At 34.8% G+C, this 10,657-nt stretch overlaps 1 protein-coding gene across 1 annotated transcript; it reads left to right on the forward strand.

The window, feature by feature from the left end:
- Positions 1-5,149: 5,149 nt before the first annotated feature.
- LOC105777394 (uncharacterized) lies at positions 5,150-7,510 on the forward strand. The gene is made up of 5 exons (XM_012600651.2): positions 5,150-5,764; positions 5,930-6,051; positions 6,185-6,225; positions 6,313-6,411; positions 7,106-7,510. The coding sequence occupies exons 1-5, from the start codon at positions 5,239-5,241 to the stop codon at positions 7,275-7,277; spliced, it is 960 nt and encodes a 319-aa protein (XP_012456105.1). The 5' UTR covers positions 5,150-5,238; the 3' UTR covers positions 7,278-7,510.
- The last annotated feature ends 3,147 nt before the right edge of the window (positions 7,511-10,657 follow it).

Below are 10,657 nucleotides of genomic sequence, written 5' to 3' on the forward strand. Positions count from 1 at the left end.
TTCAACCCGAAACGGTATAATCACTGCTAACTTAGACCTCAAGTTGTAAAGCGATCTCGACTTCTCAGGTGATGACGCCATACACATACGGTGGGTGAAATTTGTAGGTTACTGAGCTCCATGAAATCATCGTGAACCATAACACAACTTAAAACTATGACTACATCTTCCTCAAAGTGAGAGAGAAATAAATCTTTAAACTCAAAAAATTCAACATGCAAGAAGAAGAAGAAATGATTTAGAGGAGATTGAGATGTGGTAAATAAGGGGATGGGGGTGTTTATATAGGGGATGGGGCGGGTTCCAAAAGGAAAAAAATTATCCTGGGAATCTTAGGTTATAGGGCTCAGAAGCAATCAAGTTGGGGTGGTTGAAATGGCTAGAGAGAAAACGCTCCCTGCAAGGGCCGTTTTTCTCTGATATGTCAGACATGTGGCTTGAAAATGCGCCCTGTAGGAAGCGTTTTTACTGTCATGTCAGATGAAAATGCCTTATGCAAGGAGCTTTTTCTCTTTGGCCATTTCAACCACAAAACTTGATTACTTTTGAGTCCCTACAACCCAGGATTCCCGGGATAAACTTGATCAAAGAAAATGTAGAAATCGTACATGTCCTATTTTATCATCCTCACTTGATCGAATTGAGTGAAAAAAATTCGAGTTAATTGAGTTGACGTGTCCTATTTTATCATCCTAACACGACTTAAATTTTTTTTGAATCGAGTCAAGTAAAATGAAATTCGAGTCGAATCGAATCTAATCAAGTGAAAGTGTTTGAGTTAAATTAAAAACTTAAACATGTCAAGTTAAAATCTTGTGCTAGTATAACTAATTCCATGTTAGAGCACATAAATTTGAAACAATATATATTTGAAAACTTTTCCAAAGAAAATAAAAAAAACTTTAGTATGATAAACTTGAATTGTTAATTAACCCGTTAGGTCCCCAAAATTATTATTCTAGAAAGTTTTAATTTTTAACTTTCTTTATATATTTTTAGAATTTTTTGAATTTTACATATAAAATCATCATTCGAATTATTCAAGTTATTCGATTTGTAAAATTCAACTTGAATTGTAAATTTTAAACTCACAACTTGATTGCATATAAACCAAACCAATTTAATAAATTTATTTCGTACATCGTAAATAAGTGTACATTTTGGATGTAAACAAAGTATATAAAAAATTACAAAATTACAAAATAACGTAATTATGGGAGTCTCGAATTTGTGCTACAAACTGGGTGGGTGTGGGGCAGGCCTAAGGTTCTGTCGCACTATTGCATTTGGTAGTTGCTCGTCGACTTTGGCTTCTCCTTGACATGTATGTAGGGGCGAAGCCAAAAGGGGCTGGCAGAGGCCTTGGCCCCACCCTAAAATGGAAAATTTTACCTTTAGTCCTTTTATAATTTTAAAAATTTTAAATTAGTATATGGTAAAATTACACTTTAGCCACCCAAGAATGAGAAAAAATTGATTTAATCCTTTAAAAATTATAAAGATATATGCTATTAAAATGGTGAAATTCTATTTTTTCTATCATAAAAATATACAACTTTATTCCGACCCTCCTTAAAAAATTTTCTAGCTCCGCCCCTGTGTGCACATTGGGGTTGATCACTGACTTCTTCTCCTTCCTCCGTGGTTAAAACCAATCGTGTTCTAGCCGCCCATCGTGGATCCCTAGGTTGAGTCAGCGATTGCGAGGATGACCCACATCGGTAGAACAATGATGTTGGGGGTGTTTGCGACACTATCAAAGGGTTATTATATGGTGTCGTTTGTCCCAATTGCGGATAGAAGGTGGGAATTGAAAGTAGTATCGAATGCGTCGGTGTTTCTGGTGGGACCGACATGTAATATGACATGGTGGGTGATGATTGTGCATTATATATTCTTGAATTAGGTGTTGATGCAAGGAATGAGAGGGTGTGCTCTGGTGCTTGTGTAAAATAAACTGGTGCTGAATGTGTTGATGCATGGAATGATTGTGCATGTTGTGTTGGTTTTGACAAAACAACTAGGTCGGAAGAAGAATGTTGTTATGCCTGAACCAATCCATGTAATCTGGAGACGTCACCAACTCCAGAGTGAGAAATGGTTCACACATTGGCAATAAATCGTACCTACACTCCCACATCTCGATATACTTCTTGTAGAATATTGGTCAATCTTCCTCGAGTTTACCCCGTAAGTCAAATGTCATCGAGCTCCTAGGGTGACAGCGGAATATGTTGCATACACCCGAACAGTTGCATGACTCAATCGGATTTGTACATCTTGATCGTTGCAAAAATGATCAATGGCACTTCGACGTGCCAGATGTTGCGATTGGCCAAAAATTCAGTCGGGACGCATTCTTGAATCATCAAATACACATATGGCATCCATACAAACTGCATTACGAATTTATAATTTTTAGAACATGCGTAATATTTTATTTCAAGTGCTAGAATACATATTATATAACTTTGAAATTCATAAGCTAACCTCCTCTTCGATTTCTTAATCTAGGCTAGTCGGATATCCTCGAGCTCGGTCGGTATACTTCTGTGTCTTGCGGGGTTCTTCCACCTACTCAAATAATATGTTATTTCAAAATTACAACAATGAAAAATAAAAACGGTAATGATATTATTGAATGAATTTTACCATATGACGAGTGGAAATTCGTAAGGGAGTTCCACTTGGGGGTGTTAAAATGGTAGTCGATACCATATCCATGATTAGAGAAGGAGCATGCAACCGTCGATTTTGGCTTTATCCGATATCATGGCTCAAAACATTTCTTAGTTTAATGTTTCCAGCATCACTAATCCCCAACTAAGTCGTCTCGATTCCTTCAAGTCGGCTAGTAGTAGTAGCCACCTCAAATGCATCAGATTGTGAGATTTATCTGGCATTAATAGACCCCAAATCAATCTTAAGATGAATGCGGGCGTGAATTGTTCTTTTCCGATGTCGCTCGTTGAAGCATCGATAGTTTGAAAATTGTTCTCCAATCATTTCATCTCGATCCGGCTACCCCTAAACTTGTTTGGCACCTTCCCTGGCAATTTCTTGCATGTTGTACTCCAATAGGCACTAACAATTGGCCCCATAACGGCATCCCGATCGACTGGTAGACTGAGTTGTAAACTGACGTCCTCGAGTGTAATTGTACACTCGCCGCAGGAGAGATGGAACGTTTGCATCTTCGATCTCCATCTTTCGATTAAAGCACTGATGAGTGGGGGAATCAATTTAGTCCCCCAAGCATGCGAGCTGCATATAAAAAGTCTACATCTCGTAAGTGTCCATGAACGACCTCCAGTGCACCTTTGCTTAAGTTGTTTATGTACATCTCCAAAACCCGATCTTCGGGCTAAGTATATAAACATAAAAAATTAATAATCTAAACAACATAATAATTAACTATTTAAATTTAAATAATATAATAAATTTACTTACCATTTATAATTGAGTGTCAAAGATATGTTTGTCATCCAAACGAAAAAGTTGATTTGCCATTTAAAATTTTAAAAGAAAAGAATAAAATCGAAGAGAATAAAATTCAAAAAAAGAATTAAAAAAATTGAGGATTAAAAATTTAAAATTGAAAATTAAAATTTGAAGATTGAAAATTTAAATTGGAAATTGGGGATTGAAGAATGAAGATTGAGAATTTAGGAAGAAAGAATGAGTATGGAGTATTTAGGAGGAAAGAATGAATGTTTGAGGGGTTTATATCGGAATTTTTATGGTTGTTGGAATCCTACTAGTCATTGGAAAAGTTACCGTTGATATAGTACCGTTAAAGGAAAACGCGTCCTATAAGGTGTGTTTTCAGTACCACATCAGTGAAAACTCGCCCGGTAGGACACGTTTTTGTTCTCTCTCCTAAAAACGCATCCTACGTGGCGGGTTTTCATTGATGTGGCAATGAAAATGTACTCAGTAGGATGCGTTTTTCATTCTCTCTCCAAAATTAGCGTAGATCGATAAATTTTAAGAAAATTAGCCTAGTTTTTTAAAATATTTTTTGAGCATTTTCATATAAATTAACCAATCAATTACGTCTTGAATATGGTAAAATATCTAGTTTAATTTATTTATAATAATTGGTTTAGCACAAATTTTTTTAATATTTTTTAGTTTTAATTTTATTTATTTATTTTGGAACCTTAGGTAGATCTAACTCTTCTGTACTAATAGAACTTAAAGTTCTCAACTCCCAATGATTGTATCCAATGATGCTTGAAGGATATCGTTAAAATGAACAAATTGAATATCATTCATGAATTGCTTGTTGCCTTAGTTAAGAGATGAATGTTAAAAACTCAGTTTAAAAGATGTCACGATAATAACAGGCCTTTCAATCAATGGGGTGGTAGTGACCGAACCTAGTGCCATTGACACAGAATATAACTGAGGGTGTTTGTTGGGTGTTGTGTCGTCAAGGGAGAATCTGGTGGAATTAAATGGGTGCCAATTAAAGTGCACATGGTTGAAGAAGAATGTAGTAAAAATAATAACCCAAATATATTAATTAATCAAATGCTTTATAAATACATGAAAATTTAATTTAGTTTAAGACAATTATAAAAAGATGCATTTTAGTTACCAAAATATTCTTAATTTAATTTTAGAAGTAATTATTAAATAATAAAAAGAGGAGTCCGATGTCGAAAGCAAAAACCATTTTCACCTACCTATTATATAAAAAAGGTTGGGTCATATTAAGGAAACCTACCCAAATATCTTATGTTTCTTAAAATGGGTAATTTACTAAAATAGTCTTGATTATACCCCACGTGTACGGTGAGAGATTGCAGTTCCACAGAAAGTCTTTAACACCTGACCTTATTGTATCATTTGGCATAGGGATTTCCCTAACTTTCCAGCGAAGGAAGTGACGCGACCCTAATATTTTGTTCGACTAAACAGGTATTTTGTTTCAGTCCTCTATAACCCAATTGATTAATTTTACTTTTATGCCCTTATATAAAACACCTGATTTATATTTAAATGGTTATATTTGTCATTTACTATTTTAGAAATTTGAAAAATCTAAAAATTAAATATATTATTATTTTTTTTGTGGTGGACCCAGTATCTTTTCTCCTTTTCCTCTATCTCGCCGTCAAAGTGAAAAAGGAAAATTTTGATTTACATATAAATAGAGAGCTGAAATGGTTGTAAATGGTGTGTAGGTTATACAGTGTATCTTAATCGGCGTTCGTTAGTAACTGTCCGGTGATGCTTGGTGTATTGTGCGCACGACCTCCCAAGCCTTGGATCCTCAACTCCCTATCTCTGATCGCCCACGGTGGTTCAGCGGCTCACCATCACGAAAATCGTTTATTGCACTGGCCATCACATTTCGCCGATTTATCTGCCGCTAATCGGCGCTGCCGGCACCATTCAACGGCTTGTCGGCTTGGTGGCGGCTCAGAGGGTGGTGCAGCTTCTATATGGCATGCGATTTTGCCATGCGGAGGAGACAGAGGAGTGAAGAATAGAGGAGATGTGTGGAAGAATGTGGAGAGGAAAGGGGAAGGTTCCTGGAATGTGTCGTGGGATGCCAGACCGGCTCGGTGGCTTCGATCGGATTCTGCTTGGCTTCTGTTTGGGGTCTGCGCTTGTCTTGCGCCGATGCCGATGGATGAATTTGATGACGTTAACCTCGATGCTGATAATAAAACCGATGCTTCTTTAAATTCAGATGAAAATAGTAGTAATCATTTGTCTTCAGTTGCTGCCGCTGATAATTACAAGGTTACAGGTTAGTTGTAATTCATTAACTAATTTTAATTACTGCAAATTAGTTTTTAATATAAAAAATGAATGAGTTTGAATGTATATTTGATATACAGGGATTTCAGCGGAGGGCGATACTCAGTTTTCAATATTAAAAAATGAATTTGAATTTATATTTGATATGCTGCAGGGATTTTAGCGGATGGACGATGTCTGTTCAGAGCAATAGCTCATGGAGCTTGTTTGAGGTCTGGAGAAGAAGCTCCTGATGAAAACCGTCAAAGAGAACTTGCTGATGAATTGAGAGCTCAGGTAATTACGAGGAGGTTTTTTTTTTTTTTTTGAAGCATTTGATCAAGATACACTATTTTATGTATCAAATTTCGTTTCTGAATCTACAAATGGTAATAGGAGTTTTTCCCTTTTTATATGTTTAATCATGTAGGTTGTGAATGAGCTTTTGAAGAGGCGTGAAGAAACAGAATGGTAAAGCTTTGTCTTTATATTGGAATGCCATTCACTTTGATGGAATTTTTAATAAGCATAGGGCTTCATATGATATGATAACTGCAGGTTTATTGAGGGAGATTTTGATGCTTATGTAAAGGAAATTCAGCAACCTTATGTTTGGGGTGGGGAACCTGAATTATTGATGGCTTCTCATGTTTTGAAGTGAGTTTCTATTTCTGTTAAAAATTTGACTATGAACTGTTTTGTAATACACCTTTTATGCGAGCTCTTCACTTCCTACCTCATTTTACTATAATCTTGCAATTAGCCTATCAAAATGATGAATAATTTAAGTTTCCATGACTTATGAGTTGCACATAATATTGTGATCGATTCTATGTAATACTGCAGGTGATTTGCTTTTTTCTTTGCAAACAGATGAAAAGTTTATGCTATTTCTTAAGGTGCTAATTACTAACCAAGTTAATGCCTCATAAATATTAGTGATTTAAGTTTTCAAAGAACGCATAATTAGAATATTCATGAGAAGATATAACTGAGTCCCCTGCCACACTGAAATCACTTCATTTTTGTGTGATGATGCTTTCATTTATTTTGCATATTGGTACAAGCATTTCAATTTGCCTATTTTGTGAAGAAACTAGGTTTAAAACCACCGTTTGATAATTAGTGCTCGAGCTTTTGGGTTAGTCTATACCTTATGCATGAAACTCTGCTGATGGCTTATGGAATGATGTCAAAGCAAAACAGTAACTGTTCTTTTCTTATGCATTGTTCAAATTGTATTCTAACCAAAGCCTAAACTTGGAATTTGAATTCCATGTTCTAAATTCCTATCTATTTTTCCTCATGTTTTACTTGACTGCTGTATTTGACACCCCATTTTGATTGACAGGACTCGAATTTCTGTCTACATGATTCATAGAAGCTCTGGTAATTTAATAAACATAGCAAAGTACGGTGAAGAATACCAGAAGGAGAAGGAGAATCCTATTAATGTGCTTTTTCATGGGTATGGTCACTATGACATACTGGAGTCATTGCCGGAACTAATTTCCACCAAATAAAGACATAGAAGTTTGGTCTTGTTATATGATTATGATTGCATAAAAAGAAATAAGCTCATCTTATTTTAAATGGAGGAATTCCATTGAACCAAGAAATAGTCTGAGGTTGATAAATTAGTTTGCACCTACCTTGGCTCTTGCAATAAGCTCAATACAATTTTGTAGTTTCTGAGAGTGTTTCTTGATTTTTAGAACTCAAATCAATACTTCAGATTGGTGAAGCATTATAGTTATTTTGGTTTTTCTTTTTTTTTTTTTCCTATAAAACCAGTGATGATTGTTTCTTTTATTCAGAATGCCTTTGGGAAATTGAATTTGTCGAAATTCTTTTTTGAAATCGACTTTTTTATTTTAAAATGGAAAATGGAGTCGCCACCAATCACTTTCAAGAGGTGTGATCAGGCAATCTCGTAATTTGATCGTTTTAATAAAAGGTTTGATTTACTAAAATAATGTTTTTCAGTCTATGAAATCTAAAAAATAGGTTCGGGAGTCGGTTACGCACGAAGAATGATTAGTGCCCTCGTTACACCCAAAAATGATACATAATTGATTACTTGATTTCTTAATGTTGAAAGTTGAAAATTTGAAGAGAATTTAAAATGCAATCCCTTTGTATTAAGATATTTTAATAGAAAATGTTTTATTTCGAATTAATCGAGAAAAAGGATCATGCCCCGTGAGTTAGGACACGACGCCTTTAGTTTTTGAAAACCAGAATAATCGCCGTTTTAATCGTTACTTAAATCTCATTTTTATATTTTTGAAATCGTTTTTCGATTATTTCGGTTTTAGAAAGAAGCCATATTCCGTAAGTTAGGAACATGACTCTTCTAATTCCAAAAATAATGAATGTTACCTCGATTTTGAATATTTTATACGTTATATAAAAAACGAAGATAACCCTTTTTAAAACGATATATGTTTCTTTTAAGAAAAACGAATGAACATATTGTGATATAATACATGAAATAATGATAGTAAAATAAAACGAAATAGCCATATAGGTAAAAATGGAAGGACGATATTAGGGTAATAAACAAAAAGATAAAATAAAAATAAAATAAATAAAAGAATGTGTTGTTAAATGATGATAGCAATGCCACTACAATAATAATGAGAATATCAATTTAATGGTACTAATCATAGCATAATTATTATCATATTAATAATAAAAATTAATAAAATAATGATAATGATGAAGGTAGAACAAAAATAAAATGTATAAACGAAAAGGAAACGTAAATAATATAAATCTAAACGCTAAAATAAATGTCATAGTAAATAAAATGGCAAAATTAACCAAATTAGGGATTAAATTGAAATTTAAATTATGTTTAAAGAAAGTATTTCAAAAAGGACATAAATAAATGGGTAAATGAAGAAATAAAAGAAATAAAAGGATAAATAAAAAACATAACAAAATTAACAGTATAAATCATAAAGAAAAAGACACAAAAGGACTAGATTAAAATAGGATGAAATATAAAGGGACTTGAAAGGCAATTTCCCCCCTCAAAATTCACACGTGTCCTTCCCTTAATGGGTCCACAATAATCGACGGACCAAATTGCACAAAAAATAGAATAAAAGGGTGAAATTAAAAGAAATAATAAACAGCAGTAGGACGAAATTTAAAATAGTGAAAATGCGGAAAGACCAAAGAATAAATTAGACCCTTCCTTGTCGAAAACGCGCGGATCCTGCGCGGTTTGAGTCGGGTCAGCCTCGAAACGCAACCATTTTGGGTGTTTATTTCCTAGAAATGGCCCAATGACCAAAATAAAATAAAATAAAATAAAGTGGTAAAATTAAAAGGTAAAAAAGGACTACAATGTAAATCACCTAAAAAGGGGAGGGACCAAAGACGCAAATAGACCCCTTGCATCAAAAACATGTAAATCCTAAGGGGGTCGAGTTGGGTCGTGAATCAAGTCGGCCCCAAAACGGCGTCGTTTTGGGGCATTTCGGAACACCTTGAAATGGTGTTGTTTTGGCGCCCTATTTAAGTAAAAAAAAAAAACTCCAAAAAATTCATTTTAAACAGTTTAAAAAAACACATTGTTTTCTCTCTTTTTTCTCTAAAAAGGGTCTGGGTTCAGTCATTGGAGCCGCGACCATCGGTCGCCAACGATGGTGACCACCGTCTACGGTGGCCGAAAATCGCCAAAAAAATTATTTTAAACCTTTTTTTTGCGTAAAACTCCGATTCAGAGTAAAAAACACCTGACTAAAGTCGAAACCCCCCAAACAAGAGGAAAACCTTTCGATTCCCAATGCCCTCTGCCGTTGCCTTGGTCGAATTCCCAGGGACTCGATAGCTTTCTAGGCTAGAGAGGACCACCAACTATCGCAGCTCAGGTAACAACGATTCCTATCTTTTTATTTATTATTTTTTAAATAAAAAATACCAAAAAAATCACCTTTGAAATTTTCTTTATACTCTATTTTTTATTGCTTTTTTGTTTGTATTTTATTTTTTTTCTTTCAAAAAAAAGTCCCCCCATACAATCTGTTTTATGGCTTTGATAGCCATTTCATAAATTTTTTTCTATTTTTTTCTACTGTTCTTGCGTATTGTCCTTGTTCTTCTTTTTGTAGGTGTCCCTGGAGTCAATCGACGGGATGGAGGCAGTTGATGGTGGTAGACCTCGAGGCGCGAGCATGCTGACGTGGCAATGAGCGACGTGAGAGAAGGATTAGGGTTTCTTAGTTTTCTGAAAAAAATTTGGTCGTTGGCCTTAGGGTTTTTGTATTTGTGTCGTGTGGGATTGTAAATTCAGGCCTGATATTTTTTTGTATCTGGACTACCTTTACTTTAGACTTTATTATTTTTGGTTTAAATTTTTCTGTTTTATTTGTTTGTAATCTGGGCTCGGGCTAAATTGGGCCTCTACAGCTGCTCCTCTTTGCTCGTTGTTGTGTAACGAGAATGAAGCAAAGACTTTTAAGAAAGACCAATTTTGACTGGTCTCGCCGAATCTCGACCTCTTTGGTGCTCCTTTTTTCAAGTAACTTCATTTTAACCCACTGCAACTTTAGAGGTATAAAATTTGTTGGTTCAATCTACTCCACTTCAACTTTAAGGAAATAAGATTTGTAGCTTCAACCTGCTCCACTGCAACTTCAGGGAGATAAGATTTGTGACTTGATTTAATCTGACCCACTGTAACTTTAGAGGTATAGGATTTGTCGCTTCAACCTGCTCCACTGCAACTTTAGGGAGATTAGATTTGTAGCTTTAATCTGTTCCACTGCAACTTCAGGGAGATAAGACTCGTATCTTCAATCTACTCCACTGCAACCTCAGGGAGATAAGATTTGTAACTTCAATCTTCTCCACTGCAACTTCAGTGAAATAAGATTTGTAACTTCAATAT

The sequence above is a fragment of the Gossypium raimondii genome, chromosome 10 (assembly GCF_025698545.1).
Source record: "Gossypium raimondii isolate GPD5lz chromosome 10, ASM2569854v1, whole genome shotgun sequence".
NCBI lineage: Eukaryota > Viridiplantae > Streptophyta > Magnoliopsida > Malvales > Malvaceae > Gossypium > Gossypium raimondii.

Excerpts from the sequence above, each read along its gene's own strand:
- LOC105777394 (XM_012600651.2), top strand. The coding sequence starts at position 5,239 with ATGCTTGGTGTATTGTGCGCACGACCTCCCAAGCCTTGGATCCTCAAC. Across the intron at positions 6,052-6,184 it reads CTGATGAATTGAGAGCTCAG|GTTGTGAATGAGCTTTTGAA; the intron begins GTAATTACGAGG and ends TTAATCATGTAG. Across the intron at positions 6,412-7,105 it reads ATGGCTTCTCATGTTTTGAA|GACTCGAATTTCTGTCTACA; the intron begins GTGAGTTTCTAT and ends TTTGATTGACAG.